At 51.3% G+C, this 20726-nt stretch overlaps 2 protein-coding genes across 2 annotated transcripts in view; both read right to left on the reverse strand.

Annotated features, from left to right (window-relative positions):
• LOC118219225 (signal peptide, CUB and EGF-like domain-containing protein 1) overlaps positions 1–14320 on the reverse strand; it is a 71863-nt gene extending 57543 nt beyond the window's left edge. Inside the window, exons 1-3 of the mRNA XM_035402227.1 lie at positions 14087–14320; positions 10744–10866; positions 5876–6001 (exon numbers count right to left, since the gene is read on the reverse strand). Of these exons, the coding sequence (XP_035258118.1) occupies positions 5876–6001; positions 10744–10866; positions 14087–14306 (469 nt within the window). The 5' untranslated portion in view covers positions 14307–14320. The remainder of the gene's footprint in view (positions 1–5875; positions 6002–10743; positions 10867–14086) is intronic.
• A 4104-nt stretch (positions 14321–18424) lies between these two features.
• On the reverse strand, positions 18425–19420 carry lrrc10 (leucine rich repeat containing 10; the record flags this gene model as incomplete). The annotated part of the gene is made up of 1 exon (XM_035401825.1): positions 18425–19420. A coding segment is annotated over exon 1 (756 nt), but the record flags the coding sequence as incomplete, so codon positions are not given.
• Positions 19421–20726: the final 1306 nt, after the last annotated feature.

Raw genomic sequence — 20726 nt, forward strand, 5'->3', positions numbered from 1 at the left:
GTCGCGAGGCCTTTCAAAAAAAAAAAAACAATCCTTCATGAGGTACACGAAGTGCAGCAGGCGCCAGGGGACCCCTTAAAAGAGCCGCACCAGAGGGGGAGACCCTTCATCGCAAATCAGCGTGACGGGACGGGACAGAAGGGCCGACGGATGGGCCGACGGACGGACGCAGCAGCCAGCTCGCGGGCTTTGCGGGCCGCGGTAACCGTGGCAGCAAATCAACCCAGGCGACTCTCGCCCGGGCCTCGAGAGGCCATCCCTCTACGCATCCCGTCATTCTCACACTCTGATGTCATAACTCATACCGTAACCATGACATCCCGGCAGCGTGCTTGCGAGGACACTTCCGGCCAAAGTGTACGGTTTAGTTATGACGTCACGGTGACGTTGCGAGGACATCGTCAGCCATGCGTGTTTAAAATGTGACATCACAGCAACATCGAGAGGGCGTTGGGAGCTAAAAATGTGCCACTGTAACATCACACCGGCACTGCCAGTTTAAAAACCTGCCATTGTGACATCACACAGCCGAATAAGGAACTGGACTTCCAAGCAATAATAGGTCAGCTTCCCGGCCAATTAGGATACAGTAATCTCAGCACATTAACGTTCATGACTGGAAAAAGCCAGATCAATGCCTCTGCTATGCAAACGCTCGATTCGGTGCAAAGCCAGCGAAGTCCTGCCATGACATCATCGGCTCTGACAGGGCAGTTCAAAGCGGCTGCTATCTGAGACACAGAGAGCTGTGCTGACAGACAGCTCCGAATTTGCATTTTAAACAGCGCTAAACACATACAGGCAGCATCCAGATCAACAGCGGCGCCTTGATGAAACACGCACGCATTTTTCCCCCGACTGGAAAGGCCTCGCCCGCTCAGTAATTAACCCACGATACCTGGCTCCGCTTTGCATAACCTGCAAAAAACCGCACATTTGCCTGTCAAGCCGCGATTATCGATGCAGTCAGGACAAAACACGAATCACGTCTAACAGCGATTGGACCTTCCAGGCTTGACAACGGCAGCCTGGCGGCTAGTCAAATACAAATAAAAGAATCATTTAAATGTATAAAGCAGAACCAATCGGTGCCGTTCCAAAAAGTGAGTCAGCAGGTGGAAAACAAAAAAAAAAAAAAAAAAAAAAAAGGAAGGCTAAAAATAATTTCTGCATTTCGTGCGTTTAACTCTTCAGCCTTTCGAGGAAGCCACAGGCCCGAGTCGAGACAAAGCCATCTGCTGAAGTGCCATGCGGCTGCGCTGGTGTCTGTCATTTCAAAGTAAAATGGGCTTTTCTGAAGCAGCGATTCGGGGACTTGCTGATTGGTCCCGCTGGGTCCCCGCACCTGTGTGAGGGGCACCTGCACACGCACTGAGGGACTAACCTGCAGATGCACTGAGGGACTGACCTGCACACGCACTGAGAGACTGACCTGCACACGCACTGAGGGACTAACCTGCAGATGCACTGAGGGACTGACCTGCAGACTGTTGATTCACCTCAGTCTTTAAGTTTAATCAGTAAAAATGTCTTGCCTCTTTCCATGCAATTGTTTGCAATACAGTACAATAAGCACAATGTGAATACGGGACCTTTGTTCTTTGCAGCAGGCATAACCATTTCTGACAGAGCGTGCCTTGAGAGGGTAAATAATCCCTCAGAACATGAAAAGCATGCAATTAATAAAAACGAAGAGCTTGTTAAAACTGTGGGATTGCAGACCAGTCACCTTACATAATGCTTGTCTGCAGAAGCTGAGGTTTCAGGCCCTTGTGATGTCATAAGTGAGACAGCAGCGATGAGCAGCCAATGGGACGGCTGACTGCTCCGTTCTGGAAGACTGATTACTGAAGGAGGACCCGGGTCGCCACGGCAGCGCGGTCAGTCACAGGAGCCCAGCTCTCTCCTTGCTGTTCCGCAGCACGTGAGCCAGACAGCGGACGGCGGGGTCATGTGACAGCCATTAGCGGCCGCGGAAGAGACCGAGGGGCGAGTTCGGGGGGCGGGGGGGGGGGGGGGGGGGGGGGGCTTGCCCTCCTCGCCGTAGACTCAATTCCCAGCGCCATCATTTTCTGTTCTATTTGAGACATTCCGCAATAAAGATGTCAAATAGAAAGCAGAATCAGCGCCTCTGGGGAGCAGCTTGGACAGGCTCCAATCTGAGCCAACAGCCAAGATAACCAGAGAGAGAAAGAGAGAGATGAGGGGGGAGAGAGCGAGAGAGAGAGAGAGAGAGTGGGGGAGAGAGAGGGAGAGAGAGAGAGTGAGGGAGAGAGTGGGGGAGAGAGAGAGAGACAGAGAAAGATACATACACAGAGAGACAGAGGGAAAGAAACGACTTTGTCTTTGTACTTTAAGACAAAACGGGGGAAAACACACTGTAGGGAGCTTTAAATTGGATGGCTGTCTCCTCCCGCCCCCCCCCCCCCCCCCCCCCACCCCACCCCATCCCACCCCACAACTTTACCTATGAGTCCAGAGTCAGACAATTAAATTAAAACGACTGTATCAGCACAATCAAAATTCAATTACGCGCTGGGCCGGAGTCGAATGTTTGCTTTGGGACGGGGGCGGTGAGGTAATCGTTATTAACCGTGGGTAAAAATGTAACTGGAATAGCTGCGCAGGGCTGCGCTAACGCAGGGCTACGCTAACGCAGGAGCGCTCGCTGACGGGCGGGCTGGATGCACCGCGAGCTGAAGGCGTTAGGGAGGGGGGCTCAGGTGTACCTGAGGGGCGCGGGGTCGGGGCGCGGGGTCAAGGCGGGGGGGTCAGGGCCCGGGGGCTTTTCTGCCTGTCAGCGCCTCGCGAAGCGCGCAGCCATTGTTTCCGAAAAGCGTAACACTAAATTGTGCAATAAATCTCCGCGCCGCTTCCAGGAGTAACCGCACCGCGCACGAGTCTGACATGTCCTCTTTAGAGAGAGACCAAACATCTGCAGTCACTTACACACACACACACACACACACACACACACACACACACACACACACACACACACACACACACACACACACACACACACACACACACACACACACACACACACACTCACACGTTCATCTACACACACACACACACACACACACACACTCTCACACGTTCATCTACACACACACATACACACTCACACACTCACACACACACACTCACACTCTCACACACACACGCACACTCACACTCACACACACACACACACTCACACTCTCACACACACTTACACACGTTCATCTGCACACACACACACACACACACTCTCACACACACTTACACACGTTCATCTACACACACACATACACACTCACACACTCACACACTCACACGTTCATCTACACACACTCTCACACACACACACACACACACACACAGTCTCACAGCGTGCTCAGTTCACCCCATCATCTCTCCAACTCTCACCGACACGACGCTGGTCTGAGGCAAAGTTCAGGGTCCAAGAATTCCATCTCTCAGCTTTTTGGATAAATATTAGGAGTCACATTATTCATTTTCTCACTGGCAGCTTTTTTTCTTTCACCCCTCTTATTCTCAACCAGTAACATAAACAACCCATGTGCCAGCTGAATTCTGGGAAAGCAATAAAATTACGCCAACCGTGACATTTAAGTGACATTTTTAAAAGAACAAAAATAATAACCCCCCTGTTGCCCCCCCGCCCCTCACCCCCACCCACCCCTCCCTGTCCCTATTCTTATAAAGGAGGCTTTTTTGGGACTGTTGGGCCATTTTTCACCTCTACCCTGAGAGAGTGGATGAAAAAGCACGACCCGTATTTGATTGTGTGGGGGGGGGGTATACTGATCAGCGTCTCTGTCTGCAAATTGGGGGGGAAAGGGGGTCCTTGTGTTTGTTTGTGAGAAATATCATATTCATGTGAACGGCGGGCCGGGTCCAGTGTGGTTTGGGTTACTGGAGACCCCGAGTCGTCCCCTGGGGATAGCGTCCCAAAACGCCAGCGAGGGGTCCCAGCCTGGCACTTTGAGCACGGGAACTGGAGGGGGTACAACGTGACTGACTTTGGGGCGACAGATCTTTCTCTTAGCATTTCAGCTTGGGTACAGAAACATGGAACCCAGGCCTGTGCTTTTCCACTCTCTTAGATCTTGGGGAAGAAAATGAAACATCTCTTAGCTGAAGGTTTGATGTGCTTGAGGGACCCTTAATCAGGCTTCGGTGACAGCAAATACCACAGAGTACCACAAATATGATAGAGCGAGCACCATAAAGTGTGAAATACAGCTTAATAAAGTCATCCCCAGGGCCCATTAAAAAGGGAGGGAGACTTATATAGGAAAATGTTGATTTTTCCTTGAATAATAAAGGAATCACGGCGCGTACTTTGGATGTGGATTGATGGCATGCTGAGTCTTATCGCGCAGCGAGGGGGCTGGGAACACAGCCGGGCTGAGCGCCCTGCGACACGCCGAGCGTTTCACACCGTCCAGCGACGGACGCCGCCGCCGAGGGCGACGCGAAGGAACCCGAGGAACCGCTGCGGTTTGGGCACGTCGCTCGATAACAGCAAAACACGGTCGGCAGGAGACGTCCCAGCCACGCGCAGAGACAGAGAGAGAGAGACACACAGACAGATAAACAGAGAGAGAGACGGAGAGGTAGAGAGAGAGAGAGACAGAGAGAGAAAGAGACAGAGAGAGGGAGAGAAAGAGAGAGAGAAACAGACAGAGAGAAACAGAGAGAGAGAGGGTAAGCGAGAGGGGGAGAGACAGAGAGAGAGAGAGGGTAAGTGAGAGAGAGAAAGAGAAACAGAGAGAGAGAGATGGTAAGTGAGAGAGAGAGAGGGTAAGTGAGAGGGGGAGAGAGAGGGAGAGAGAGAGAGAGAGAGAGAGAGAGAGAGAGGGTAAGTGAGAGGAGAGGGAGAGAGAGAGAGAGAGAGAGAGAGAGAGAGGGTAAGCGAGAGGGGGAGAGAGAGAGAGAGAGAGAGGGTAAGTGAGAGGGGGAGAGAGAGAGAGAGAGAGAGAGAGGGTAAGTGAGAGGAGAGGGAGAGAGAGAGAGAGAGAGAGAGAGAGAGGGTAAGCGAGAGGGGGAGAGAGAGAGAGAGAGAGAGAGGGTAAGTGAGAGGGGGAGAGAGAGAGAGAGAGAGAGAGAGAGAGGGTAAGTGAGAGGAGGAGAGAGGGAGAGAGAGAGAAAGAGAGAGAGGTGAAGTGAGAGGAGGAGAGAGAGAAAGAGAGAGACAGAGAGAGAGAGAGAGAGAGAGAGAGGGTAAGTGAGAGGGGGGGAGAGAGAGAGAGAGAGGGTAAGTGAGAGGGGGAGAGAGAGAGAGAGAGAGAGAGAGAGAGAGAGAGAGAGAGGGTAAACGAGAGGGGAGATGTGTTGGAGCAGATTGGAGCGGAGGCCGCACGCTGTGCGGAGCTCCAGAACATTCTTCCTCCTGACACTGTGTAAACACGGGCGCTGCGCGGAGCGGGCCGGGGCCGCTCTCAAACACGTCTCCATAGGTTACCTGCAGGGAGGGAAAATGTGCGCTCTGTCTGCGCCTTCCAGCCCTTTCCGCCAGGAGAGAGAGAGAGAGCGCGTGAGAAAGCAGTGGAAAGAAAAAAGAACAGGGAAAAAAAAGAAAGGAAAAACTGAGACGGAAACTCCGATAAAGAGAGGAGTGATAGACAGACGGACGAGTCAGACTCAGACAAGGAGGGGGGAAAGGTAGAGGTGAGGTTAGGTACACAGAGGAGGAGAGACAGGCAGGCAGACAGACAGACAGGCAGACAGACAGGCAGGCAGGCAGGCAGGCAGGCAGACAGACAGACAGACAGACGGACAGACGGGCGGACGGGCAGACAGACAGGTAGATAGACAGACAGACAGACAGACGGACGACCGGGACGCAGACGGGCGGACGTACCCAGGCAGTTGTGGCCGTCGTGCGCCAGCATGAAGCCGTCGTAGCAGGTGCACCTGTAGTTGCCGGGGATGTTGATGCACTCGTGGACACAGCCCCCGTTGTAGTCATTATCACACTCGTCCATGTCTGAAACACAGGCAACGGGACAGGGCTGAGAAGGGCAAGAGACTCCCAACACACACACACGCATACATACACACACACGTACACACACACGCACACACACACACACACACACACGCGCATACATACACACACACGTACACACGCGCGCACACACGCACGCACACACGCACACACGCACACACGCACACACACACGCACGCACACACACACACACTAAGGCAGACCGGGCTTTAACCCCTGATGACAGACAGACAGAGAGCGCAGTGCAGCAGCGATCAGAGCGCCTGACAGGCTTCAGCCTCACAGAGCGCACAGGAGAGAGTGACCTAAGCGTTAGAGTTTCCCGCTAATCCCGCCGGAGGGGGAAATCACCGCGGGAAACAACGCTCGGTCGCGGGACGACCCCGGCCTGGGCTGAGACGGGGGCTTCTGTTTGTTTGAGGGCCGGATGGGAGACGGGGGAAACGTTGCCGCGGTAACAGCGAGGTCACGTGACGGCGAGCGCGCTCGATCACGGCCGCCCCAGACAGGTAACAGTGACACAGCGCAGACGTGCTGTCGGGGCGCTGAGCCGAAGCGGGATTTGAGCTCAAAGTGGCGAACGCGAGGATAGCTGTCCTGTCTCGGTTCGTCTCTACCAAAACATTTCGGGACGAGAAGTTCTCAAAACAGAGCAAAATATTCGGAGTAACAAGTTAGGGTGAGAATGGGTGGGGGGGGGTTCTGGATTGCTCCCTCCCTTCCCGTGCCAAGCCAGCGGAGGTGTTTTTTTTGTGTTTTTGCAGGAGCCAGTCGCGAGCGGTTGCCATGTGGAGACGTGGGAACAAACAGTGCCTGAGCGAGCGGGGCCTGATCCGCCAGCCAGCCGCCGCCCGTTTCCGCGGCGATCCCAGCCGGCGGGTATCTGCTGAATGTCCCCCCCCTCCCCCCCCCCACCAAATCCCACAATCCCCCATCCCCTCCAGGAGGCTTTCCAGGGGCTCTGCGGATCTGCGAATGGCCCGGCACGCTCGGCTGCCTGCAGAGGATCATGGGGAAACCAGCTCCCGCTCCAACTCGCGCGGCTTCCGGTTCGACCGGGTTCAGCCGGGCCGCGGCGTGACGCTTACAGTCCTCCTGTCTCAGGTTCACCCGGGTTACCCACCCGCCACACTGCACTGCCTTGCCCCGCTCCTCAAACAGCACGGAGAGGCTGCTGACAGCCTGCAGTCACTGAACATCACAGTCCGGGGCTCAATTTCCATCTCCATGTCACTTTCAGCCACGCGCCCTTCAAAACTTCTGAGAAGAACCGTGTGTGCGGGTGTGTGCGTGTGTGTGTGTGTGTGTGTGTGTGCGTGCGAGTCTCCCATTCTTTTCCTGACATCACATTCTCCACTCTTAATAAATATGTTTTTTGGCCACCATTTCTGACAGTCATATCTCGCCTCTCAGCCTCTAATTGATGATCCTCTAATTCATAGGTTAAAGATCTGAATCTTCTTTTCAAAAAGATTTTTGCAAGTTTGGAATAGGTGTCCTTAAAAGGACTTTTCGTGAGAACGGGCGGGCGGACAGGCGTGACCCGGGCCGGGCGTCTGAATTTTTGGGATTACAGTGGCGTTACTCGGGACCCTGGACGAGAGCGGATCCAAACGGGCTGGTCCAAACGGGGGCCGCTTGCGTTCGCCGAAACTCGGGCTCGTTAGAGGGTAAGAGCGACGGGCTTTCAAAAATAAACGGCAAAATCCTCCAAGCCTATATATATAAAGCCCTGAGCCTACTGGAGCTGGGAGAGGCTCTTTCCCTTGGGGGGGGGTGGGGGGGGGAGGGGGGGGAGGCTGGCTGGGGGGGGCTGGGGGGGGGGGGTGATCAGCCAGTGAGAGGAGCTCCTGGTCTGTGACGGAGACGCACTCACCAGGCAGACAATGGCCTAATAACGCTCTCCCTCTCCGCAGCGAAGCAGGTCGACTGCCGGTCCCCGCGGGTGGGAGAGACAAAGCGGAGCTGCCTCTCCTCATCACCGTACCCCCCCCCCCCCCACCCTCTCCAAAACCCCCCAGGACTGCTGCACGCTGGGGGGGGGCATGACATGCTGATGCTCAAACACTGCTGCAGACAGCAAGCCCTGCGTTAGCACCTCCAGATGTATATGTGTGTGTGTGTGTCTGTCATGTCACATGAGGGTGTGTGTCTGTCTGCCTGTCTTTGTAAGTGTGTGAGGGTGCGAGTGTGTGTGTGTGTGTGTCTGTCTGTGTAAGAAAAAGCCCTATGATATCAGAATGATTCCCAGGAATAAGTATGAATGACAAACACTGCCATTCCCTGCACTGAAACCGAAGCCGTTTTCCAACCAAACGTGTACCAATCACTCAGCGCTACGCTGTTGCGTGCTCTTAGCCTTCTGTGTGCTGTAATTAACCGGAACGATCCGTTTCAACACCAAACGCACGGCCGCGGTGAGACACAAGACGGGCTGCGGTTAGCACCGTCTAACCCATGAATGGGTCGGACGTACGGAGCGGCGTGGCTTCACGGATGAACTCGCAAGCTTCCCGTGCGACCACAAAACAGGCAAAAGCAAAAGTGAAACTCTGGCGAAGGGGGGCGGGGGCGGGGGCGGAGGCAGGGGGAGGATGGGGGGGTCATACAGATCAGGTAATGGGCCAAAGCCGCAATTAGCCTCCATTCTCCCTGAGCACAGAGAGACGACGACCACACGCTCTCTCGCTCTCCCGCTCTCTCGCTTTCCACATCACGGACGCGAATTTCCGGGACGTCCAAAGGAGAAATGAGGCTTAAAGTATGCCATTCAGCGGCCCGACTCGATCGCAGCATGTCTGTGCTGGTTACGGAGCGAATCAGAAACACAGCCCCCCCCCCCCCCCCCCCCGAAACGCCACCGCTAATTCGGCACAGGCCCAGGTTACACGCGTCGGGGGGGCAGGAGGCTTCCGTTGAGGAGCGTCAGAACCACGGGAGCATGGGAGCGCCGGTCAGGAGCGCCGTCCGTACCCCGGGCCCAGGAACCCCCACGGGGGGGAGATGACCGACCCTTACACTGCGTCTCCATTCACTGACCCCCCACCCCCCCACTAGGTGCTGAGACACTTCTATGAGCTCCGCCCCTTTTCTGATTCTGCTCCGTGGTGGACTCCGCACTGAAGGGAGAGGGGAGCTGAAGGGGAGAGGGTTTAGGCTGCAGAGCTTTAACCCTCTGAAGAGCAGGGGGTTTTTTTGGAATGTTCTTTCAAAATTCTATGCCAGTGTGTTCTAGAACTCCGTTGCTTTCACTCACCAGCAGTGGTTGTGACATCAGCATTAGAATGTCCAGTTAATTAACATTCTAATGCTGATGCGACAGTTGAGGACATTCTAATCACGTATCTGTGATCTCGGCCCTTAAAGGGTTAAGGAGCACGGAGCCGGCTTTCGGCTCTTCACCTGTCAGATCCGCCCTTTATTGATGTCCGCGTTTCCACGGAGACCGGCCGAGAATCCTTCCTACCAGTGCCCGGGCATCCGCGCATACTGCTGGGGTCGCCATGGCGGCGCTTTATGGGATGGCATTGTGAGCGGCACTGAGGCCGGGGCGGAGGGGAGGGGGTGGGGGTTCTCGGGGATTAGGAAACCTCTGAACAAACACCCAGAAGCCTCGGAGGAGCCGCTTTTTGGAAGGGGGACGTTCTGACGGCGCGTCTCGCTAAAAACGCTAGGACTTACTGCAGAGGCTTGGGGATCCAGAACGGAGTCCTGTCAGCTCCTGTCACTGTGGACAGGCCTGTCTGTCTGTCAGAAAAACAGACCAATGGAGCACGTATCCGTCAAAGTGTTTTCACATCTTCTGGAAAGCCACTAAAAGACGCACCTTCATCCCCACACCAGAGCTAGCTAGATGCAGCAGCCAATCAGAATGGACAATCCTCCTAACCTTGGAATGGCATCAGCTTTCTTCAGACTGGCTTCGGGTGACTGACGGTTCGGCCGACCAATCGGGTGCCAGGTTCTGAGAGCACGCGCCTGCTCTCTGTGGCCCAAGAGCGCGCCAACTCCGCGAAACTGGTGGACGGGGGGTCCGAACCGCCTGAAACGCAATCTGCGAGCGCCGCCCCCTATCCCATAATCCCCCAGCAAGCGGCGCGGAGCGCGGGGACCCGGCTCTGTTTGAGGAATCCCCAGGTGGGTGCAGGTGGGCAGCTGAACAAACGAGGAAAGCGCTGGATTTCCTCTGGATTAGCGCGCTGGCGTTACGCAAAACGCAACACAAACAGGAGACGCTTAGAGCCAAGAAAAATAAATAGATACAATGGGATAAAAAAAATAACCGACGGCAGACATTTTGTCACCGAAAAGCCCTGCGTGACGCATGGGAAAGGAAAGCTACGCGCCGCAGGTATTTTTACCACGTACCTTAAAAAGGGACCCAAAGCGATGAGAGATGTACTGGACGTCCACGGCATTCATCGCTAACGGCTCTTCAACACAAACCCGCAACAGTGACGCCGAACGTGGCGTCAGTGACGTCACGCAGCACGTTAGCTCCAGACGCAATCGAGCGGAACACAGAGAGAGAGTCCGGGCAACGCCCCCCCACCTCCGCACCCCCCCCCCCACCCCCCCCGCACCCAACACCCTCAAAACCTCACACCTTCCCAAATCCATTTCCTGCTAGGTAGGCAGGAGAGCCTGCAGGCAGCGGGGATGGGGAATGGGGGGGGTGGGGGGGGGGGTGTGAGGTGGGGGTTAGGGGGCCACTCGCTCACCTTCGCACTGTTTCCCATCCCCCTTGTAGCCGGGCTTGCAGATGCACTTGAAGGACTTGGGCGTGTTCTGGCAGAGGGCGTCGATGTGACAGTCGTCCGTGGCCTCAGAGCACTCGTCCGCGTCTGCAGGAGAGAGAGAGAACGCTTACAGAGGAGCCTCACCTCTCACTGCGCGCACACACACACACACACACACACAACCACACAGACAGACAGACAGATAGATAGTCAGACAGACAGACAGACAGCAAGCATTCTGCAGCACATTGCCACACCTCCCTCACGGCCATTGCAGTTAAGAGACTCTTGTCATAGTCAAACGCATTAGCAAGTACCGCAATGAAACCGTGATGATACTTTCCACTTTTTAAATCTACTTTCCACAGATTCAAAAAGGAACACACACGGAAGTTAATTGGGGTATTACACAACGCTGCTTGTCTGGAAGGCTGCATCTGTCAAAAACAGCAGTTAACTCTCGCTCTGAACTTTACAGATTTAAAAAATAATTGCATTTACATAACTACCCAGAAATACAAAAACAGCACTCCTCGCTTGTTTCATCCTTCCAGAATCAACTCTCTCCCACAGAAAAAAAAGCCTTTTCTCTATCAACATTTCAGTGGTCAGGGTGGAAATGGTCATGTTCTCAGCACTGGAAAGGGACATGAGAGGCTCCCAGAAGCTACAGCTGCTGCAGCTCTGTAGACCACTCTCGAGTCTTGCTTCGTACATCTTCATCGCTTTCAAATCCACTAAAATGTCACATCACTTTCCGAGCTGAAATTTCTCCACTTTGTGTCTCATAAAAACGTGATTTCTGTTGCTCGTAAACTCGCTGACGTGACCATATTAATGCATGAGCTTTGACTTCATTTTGCTTTTCGCTGATATCAGTGGGGTTTTTTTAATCGTCCATGGACATGTGAGAGTGTGCAGTTTGAATGACAAAAAGACCGACACAGCGAAGACGTTTGCAATCAGTTGACCCGCGACAAACTGCAACGACTTATGACGCCTGTGACCCTCGCACTGCACTTCCACAGCAGAACTGCTGGACTGCGGGCTGGGTCCACGATTCTTGTTCTGCTGCCCGGAGTCCAACATCAGCGGGGAATGAGCGGTCACGTGACCGAAACCGCATCAAGCGATTGGGCAGGAGGAGGACTGTGGGGCTTGTGAATGACCGCAGTCAGCATCATTATTATAAAATGCACGGAGAGCTACAGCATCATGACCCGGACCGCCAGAACACTGCGGTCTGCAGTGGAATGACTTAGACTAGAGAGGGAGAGAGAATAACAGCCAATCTGATCTTCTGCATCCATATTACCACACTCTCAGAAAAGAAGGAACAAAAAAATGTGCCTAAAGGGTTCAAACACTTGTATCTGGGATGGTATCCCATGGGTAGATAGAACAGCACTGCTAGCCAGCAATACATAATTCACTTGTACCTTTTTCTTTGCTTGTAAAAGGTGCTTATTAGTACCCAAACAGAACGTCAAAAGACTTCCAGGGTACATTTGGGACTTTGTTTTACATGAAAGAACAAAGACGTACCTGCACAGTACCTTTATTAGAGGGTGTGTGCTGGGAAGCGTTAGGAGGACATTAAGCTGAGTGCACACCTGACCTGCGAGACTCTGAACACTGGCCACTGAGCGCGCTCCATCGCCCCGCTCATCAACACTAAAACAGCACGCCCCACACAAGCATTAAGCAGCAAAGCCCCGAGACCGTTTCATTGGAGGGAAAGCGTCTGTGAGCTCCACAGCAACCAATCGCACAGAGTTTGGCCCGGCTTCAGGTTCACTGGCAAATGGCCCAGTTCAGCAAAAAAAGGAAACTTAAACTAAATTCAAACTGCAATCAATATTGTTTTTAGAGCCTGGAGGAAAGATTTTGCTATGAGCACGTGCACAGTGATGCCAGTTTGAAAATTCTGGGATAAGAATCTCTGCCACAATTCCGAAATTGGTTTTCCACTGTCTCTGCGGGGTACAGGCATTGCAAACCTCCCCCCCCCAACAGTCCTACATTAATCAGATGCATGGGTTTCAATACAAACATTTAATTTCATTCACGCAATACAATTCATTATATTTATTATCAGTGATCTGGCCTGTGGTGCCATTATCATTAGTACAAACAGCACTACTGCATTGAAATTACAGTGCTGGGAAATGTGAATTAATTGTTGCATTTCAGTAACTAATTAGGCACAACTTAAACTGAGCTGAGGTTTCGGAAAACCCTCAAAGCAGAAGACTAAATGTGTTCTTCCAAAAATCAGATGCCTAATTGCAAAAAATGATGTCTGCAATCAAACAAACCACTTCAAAGGAAGGAATTTTTCATTAAGGTCTTTTTTTTCCCCTACAATGGTAAATCGTTAACCAAAGCGCACTCGGTCCGTTTTTAGCCACTGGGTACTGACATCTGACTGAGAAAATGGGGAGACAATGCGTGACGCGGCTGGCGGTCGATAAACCAGCCAAATCCACACATCAAAGACCATCGTGGACCCTCATCCATATGTACCTTCAGCGCTAGCCCGAAGAGATGCGCGTTTATTCATGGGCGGGGCGCGTCCACCAAGCAGAAGAGAGAAAGTGCCTTGTCATATTTTGACTCATTAACTAGCACCTATCTCACAGATTCAGAAGTGTGACAGCTCCAGATGCGCGCCGAACCTTTATTACTAACTGGGGTTTTTTCCCCCCTCGTGCGAACTCGAAATAAAAACCTTTCACTTCACCAGCCTAGAAAAGTTCACCATAAAAACTGATTTTTTTAAATGCCGAAGCGTACCTAAATTAATAGGGGAATGTAATAAGAAAGGACAAGTCACAATTCGTCTATATCAATGCAAATAACATTGTTGGAAAAGTTACTAGAAGGAAATAATGCAAATAATTCCACGTGCACTCACCCGATGCACAATTTTAATTAAACTTTGTAATAATCGGGGGGGGGGGGGGGGGGGGGGGGGAGACATCGTTTAGCAAGCATTGTTGCAGGTTCTGTTATCTCTCTGCAGGCTATTTCGTTACAATGCGTGACAATGGGATTATCCTTTCTTACCTTGTCATATTTGCGGTCTCAGCGTATCCTCGGTGACTACAAAAGTTAATTCGATCTTCCCAATTAATTACATCTCAATTAAACCGTGGGGAAACCAGCCGAGCCCTGGCAGACGGCCAGTAGAGTGATACTTTGTGCAAATGGACAACAACACGCTAATTGTCAGCCAAATGCCTCAATTAAAATGTTGACAAGAATACATTGAAATTGTTTGAAAAGACACAGACCGGGGTTGAAAAAAGAGACAAGTCGTTACCTGCGAGTCCAGCGTTTCCCGTCACACCACAAGTATTTATGAGGACGAAAAACAAACAAAAGTCCCATGAAAAACAAGCACTCTCCATGTTAAAAGCGGTAACTGAATGCAGTCTCAGGTTGTGTGTTTCTTTGATAAGAGAACCGATTCGGTACTGGCAGCGACACTGAATGGCGAGACCGACGAGCCGCTGGACGCGTGCTGATTGGCTTGCGCACATTTAAGGAGGAGATGGGAGGTGTTGAGGAGAGAGGGGGAGAGAAAGGGAGAGGTAGAGAAAATAGATCACTCTTATTGATTACCCGAGGGTGGGACCATGGCTGTCACCGATTCGCCGAAGTGCCCGGCTAACAATGGCTCACCACTGCGCTCTCGCATTCGATAATGCGTAACAATGATGACAATATTTGCCAGCGGAAACAAGAACTGTGACACGCTTAGCTATAAATTCAAAATTCAGAAAAACGTTTCTCTGTCTTTCGATATGTCTACTCTAATCTTTGATTTATGATGTTCTGTCTTAATTAAACTTGTAAGAGGTTACGTGTTTAATTAATATGTGAAGTTTAAGGTATATAATCCTGTGCCATTTATTTTGCCCAAGTGTTCACCATCAAACACAGCTCCAGCAGACCTACATTTTTCCACAATGAAACAGTGGAGTTGGCAATTTATTATTATAGTGTGGTGGCGTTTATACCTTCTTAGGCTACCGGTAGGTTGTTATTATTATTTTAAACCATTTATAGTGGCCGTAACGCAAAATACAGTCAAAATAGCGCATTATCGTGTCACAAGAAATTACAGATGTAATTCATGAAAGTATTTCTTTTCAAACACTCGTGTTCAGTGTAAGTCGATCCTTAAAATGAAATTTAAAAATATTTCGTCGATACCATACTGAACGTCTCGTCTCATAATTAATACAGCCCATGTAGTTACAGCGCTCTCTCCTGGTGTAAAAGGATAAAAGCTGGGACAGGTAAAGACCACCTCCATTCGTATAACTAGTATAGTAAAACCAAGAGTCGTGAAGCTAAACATGCTTGCCTTAGCTGTAGCTACCTATCTATGGATGAAGTTGATGTATAATATTTTTAGAAGCAACAAAAACATATATTTTTAAATGTTTAGACTTAACTTAGCCCAAAATGTAGGCTACGACAAGCTAATTATGAAAACAAAGCAAGCACGCTAATGTATACGATATCATCAGAATATAAAATTGTAAACCTCATTAGTTTAATGCAACCGAACCACGACTGCACACACATGAAACACGTTGTCAAGACGTGTATATTGACCAATTGAAGTTGGAAAGCTACTTAGCACATTTAGAAAGGTTTCTGGCAGTCCTGTCTTATAATGGCTGGTACAGTGACATTGAGTTCGTGGTGACAAAATCAATAGTAGGCTATCGATTTTCCAAATAAACTTTTCGTTTCCAGAGGTTGTAGGCTACATATGATTTTGTTTCTTGTTTGTGTGAAGCCCTTAAGGGGCGTTTACGTTTTTTGTTTTTCTTTCGTATGTTTGTGTTTTACACTTCAATTGTCGTTTTCGTGTTTTGTAATTAAATGCCGGAAGTTTTTTGTTTGCAGGTTTTTGTTTTTCCGTTTCCTCTTTGCTTGTGTTTTGAACTTAAAAACCACCGTAAGAAAGCAAGCCATTCATTTAAGAGTGTGAGAAAAGGCCTTACCTTGTGCATGCACGCCATCTTATGGCGAAGGTGCTAGAACACAAATCTGTTCAAAGTCAAACAAGCTATTTTTTTCTGCTTATTGATGCAGGAACTTAAAAGTTGTCGCCGTTGCTGGTATATCTAGCAAATATACAGGAAAATTTCTCTGACCTTTGGATGCCAGTTCGTAGGGTAATGCTGCCGTTTGCTAACTTACTTTAGCACTGAGCTAACATGAAATGTTGTCGACGTTATCGTCAAAAACATTCTCAATGCAAATAACTTACGATACTTATGTAAATGAACTTGCTAAGATAGGTTTGCATACCTAATACGCCGAGAAAGTCAAACAAGATTGTAGTGGGGATTTACAAGACGAAATGCTGTTTGAATTAATTTCATTTCGGGAAGGAAAGTTCTTATCTCATTGAAGACGAATGGCTTCAAACGGAGATTAATCTCGGAACTTGTTTGAATACAGTTTCCGGTTTTGAAAATAGCTATGAAAACAATGCCAAGTTCGCAAACACATTGACCCATGTCTAACAGAAAACATAAAAAACATAAAACAGAATAACAACACAAACAAACACTGTCAGTAAAGTATGTGCGATGAAAGTGTAAAAATGATTTTAAAAAAGGGCCAGTGTGCCTGCACATATTTGTAAATTAATGTATGTTTTGCAGTGTTGAATTATATGATACAAAAAGGGGTAAATTGGTGTTAAATCAATTCCACTAGGCTATAGATACTACCTAGAGGATAACTGGTCACTAATTGAAATTACAATAATTTTTAGTAATGGAGCTGGAATGTCATCATTTGGAATTTAATTTGGAATGTAGACATTCGAAATTGGAACAGAATGAATGAAATTGAGCCCAATCCCAAACCCCGGACTGGTTTGCTAAATAAAGAACAAACTAGGATGGCCTCATTACTCTTTAATAGTTGCATTTTATATTCAAATGCTGCATTGAAGGAAAGGTAGTGTGCTGTTATACAGTTATGCATGTATGTATTTATGTATAATATATATATAGCCTAAACACATCTTCATTTGCGGTGAAAATCTTGGAGATGAATGGACAAAATATGAAGAGACAGATTTTGCTTTGGTGCTCTACAGTGTTTTGCAGTATAGTTTATTATATTACAATATTCCAAGTCCAAGTAAATAGTACATTGTCGAAATAAGTATTATTGATTATAGTGTGTGGTTTCAAAACACAAGGCTACACTGTGTGCCCACATGGTTCATTATGAATTTATACAATTTATTACAAGTGAAATTTTGTTTAAAATCAAAAAGCATTTTCATATGATACACTTGGTACTGAAAAAAGCAGGGAAGACCTTTCAAACTGCAGTTCATTTCCAAAGAGTTTGCTTTAAACAAGAGAAACAAGGAACTGTACATAAAAATGACGCCTCTATTCATTGTGAATTGTACACACTTATTTTTTTAGCTGCAGAAAGGTTTTCTGCCATTTTTTGAAACCACGTTAGCTAATACAAAACACTAAAGGATGTACGTACTGTATGTACGATGCTGACTAACCAGAATCGAAACAAAGCAGTATGGTTCATGTGCAAGTGTATTAGCGTACCAAGCTCACCTACATTTCAAATACTCCAGTCCAGAGCAAAGGTCACCATCCATCCAGTATTTGTACAGTTAAACCACCAGATACGGCTGAAGGTTGTATCTGTTTTGACTGTGGAACTACCAACATCAAATGCTTACCATTCTTGACTCACACTAGATATAATAATTTTGAAAACTAGCTGTGACAAATGAACATGTCCTTTCTGTTTATTCTTGTAGACGCTGCATAGCCAAGCAGTCTGAGGCTCTTCAATTCAAAATATTTTTTTTGCGTTGGAACATTCTGGAAACCCACGAAGCAGTTTTGAGCCGCGCATTAGGAGTCATCCTATAATGACATTAAAACTCATTACGGTCGTGCATTAGTGCCTAAGACCCAAATCTGTCAGAGGGATTATGCATAATTCAGTGCAGGAGGTGAGATGGTGGAGTTTTGCCATTTATCACGGACCAGTTTTCACCACGCTGAATTAATACAGCCTAACCAGGTGGAAGGGTGGAAGTGATCGGCGCCAGAGGTTAGCCCCATGCGCTAAATGCGCCTTATCGCCGCCCGTGAGCACGCGCGCGCTGTTTAACCCTGAACGCGTCTGCTGTCAGCTTCCTGTTACTGACAGGCGGGTCTTGCAGCCGTGACAGGACAGCTCCTTCTCGCCCCTCTGACGATGACCTTTCCCCTGTAATCTTTCCCTGCTTTTTCCGTCTGGAAAACAAGCGGTCAGGAAGAGCAACACCCCCCCCATTAACCTCCCCACGGTCCACTGTCCTCCGTGTACTTTGCCAAAACGTGCACCTTGCTCTGCTAGTCAAGAAAGACAGTCGGTAAAAACATGTCCAGCGCTGCTCTGCTCTCTTAGTACTGGATTCAGAAACCAGTCCGCCTCATTTACCGCGCTCCAACTCTCCCTCTCCGCACGGCTCTCCCTTCCTCCCCCCATCGTCCTCCTCCCCCTCCTCCTCCTCCCTCTTCTTCGTCTCCTCCCCCCTCTTCTTCGCCTCCTCCTCCTCCTCCCTCCCCCCCTCCCCCTTCCCCCCCTTCCCCCCCTCCTCCTCCTCCTCGTCCTCGTCGTCGGCGCAGTCGGCCCAGCGGCCCACGCGGCGCACGCCGGGCGCCACGGCGGGCGCGTTGACGCAGGGGTTGTGGTCGTAGATGACCAGGCTGAGCCCCGCCAGGTGCGCCAGCGGCGGGAAGCGGCGGATGCGGTTGCGGTCCACGTCGATCACGCCCAGCTGGTGCATCTCCAGCAGCACCGGCGGGAAGTCGGCCAGCAGGTTCCCCGCCAGCCACACGCTGTGCAGCTCCCCCAGGGCGGCCAGCTCCGGCGGCAGGGCCCGCAGCCGGTTGTAGCCCAGGTGGAGGGTGCGCAGGGCGGGCAGGTGGCAGAGCACGTCGGGGAACTCGGCGAAGCAGTTGGCCTCCAGCCACAGGGTGCGGAGCTCGGCCAGCAGCGCCAGCTCCGGGGGCAGGCTGTCCAGCCGGTTGTTGCTGAGGTAGAGGGTGTTGAGCTGGGGCAGGCCGCAGACCGCCAGGGGCAGCTCCTCCAGGCAGTTGAAGTCGAGCGCCAGCAGCTGCAGGCTGCGCAGCTGGCGCAGCTCCGGGGGCAGGCCGCCCAGCCGGTTGTTGCTGAGGTAGAGCCTGACCAGCCGGTCGAAGGCGCAGGCGGCCAGGGGGAGGCGCCGCAGGTGGCAGCCGCTCAGGTCCAGCGTGCAGTCCAGCGGCATCTCCTTCAGCTCGCCCACCAGGAAGCGCTGGCAGCGCTCGGAGGGGATGAAGGCCACCGCGCTACGCAGCACGTTCCCCATGCCTCCCGCGCCCCCTCCCTGCGCTGGGCTCTGTGCTGCTGCCCGGGTAATGAGCCAGCCAATAGCGTGCAGCTGGTACTAAAGCCCCCTGTCACTCAGGTCATAGCCACACCCCCCAGTCACTCAGGTCATAGCCACACCCCCCAGTCACTCAGGTGATAGCCACACCCCCTTAGTCTGTCAGTCTCTCTCAGTCACTCAGTTTCTCTCAGTCTGTGAGTCACTCAGTCTCTCTCTGTCTCTAAATCATTCATTCTCTCTCTGTCTCTCAGTCTGTCTGTCTCTCAGTTTCTCTCCGTCTCAGTCTCTGAGTCACTCAGTCTCTCAGTCCCTCAGTCTCTCAGTCTCTCTCAGTCTATGAGCCCCTCAGTGCTGGCCTGGGCTGGGTGATGCTGGCGAGGCTATAAAAGGAGCAAGCAAGTCCTCCTTTGAGAAGAAGGAACAGCCATCAGTTTGAACCGAGAGTCGTCCAGGGTCCACAGAAATAATCCGGAGGACCACAAAGGAAATTCCGAGCGTCTGGGAGCGGTCACTTCGGTGTCACAGCGAGCGGCTCGTCCCCTCAGCACGGTAACGTGCTCCACGCGGTTTACCCTCTCTGTGAAAGCCAACGGGCGCGGTCTTCAGGTCCCGAAATCCGGAGCGAACGAAACGGAGAGGAAAGCGCGAACGCAACGCGACCGCTCTCTCATCCGCACCGCTCTCTCTGACAAACTCTCTCTCCTGGAGCCGGAATCTTTCTATAACTCCCCAGCAACACAGATGATGAACAGCCCCCCCCCCCCCCACCGACCATCCCCCCCCCTCCCACACCCTCGACCCTCCCCCCCCCGTCCCTTACCCCCGGTCGGTGTGACATTACTCTTCCCGTCTTGGGCGGGGGCGTGGAATGCTGCTGATAGCTGCGGAAGTGTCTGGCGATGGAGGACCAGGGGGGGTCCGGCCGTGATACTGCTGTGTCCCTGCCCCCGCCCCCCCCCCTCCTCACCCCCCCGACTGGCTTTATCGGGGGCCGCTGGAGTGGCCCTCGTCTGTAAAATTATTCCTGGAACCCGCGACGGCCAGCCAGGCACTGTCACCACCCCGGGGGCGCTGCGGGAACCGGCAGAGGGGCAAGCCTTCGCACCCCCCTCCCCCATCGTCACGGGATGGGCCTGGCCCATGGTGCTGCTGGAGCAAACTGCTCAGTGTAGGAGTGGAACACAGACTTGGTGTTGGCGGTGGGGACAGCTTTTGGGTGGGGGTGGGGGTGGGGGCGGTAGAGTTGGGGGGAGGATTGGAATACCGGAGAACGCCTGGAAATCATCAGTCCCACTCTGAGGGGCTTTCCCCCTCCCTCACTGGCTGCTCCCTCTTCGGGACGCCCTGACGGATACCTGCTCAACAAGCTCACCTGCTCTCTCTCTATGGCTCTCTCTCTCCCAACCTGGGGTCCCCAGGACCTGCATAATCAGTGACACAAATGAAGCCAAACATATGCTCAAATATTTCATTTAAATGATTTAACACATTTATATGAGTGCAGCATTTACAGTGAAATTTTGTT

This window comes from Anguilla anguilla, chromosome 19 (assembly GCF_013347855.1).
Source record: "Anguilla anguilla isolate fAngAng1 chromosome 19, fAngAng1.pri, whole genome shotgun sequence".
NCBI lineage: Eukaryota > Metazoa > Chordata > Actinopteri > Anguilliformes > Anguillidae > Anguilla > Anguilla anguilla.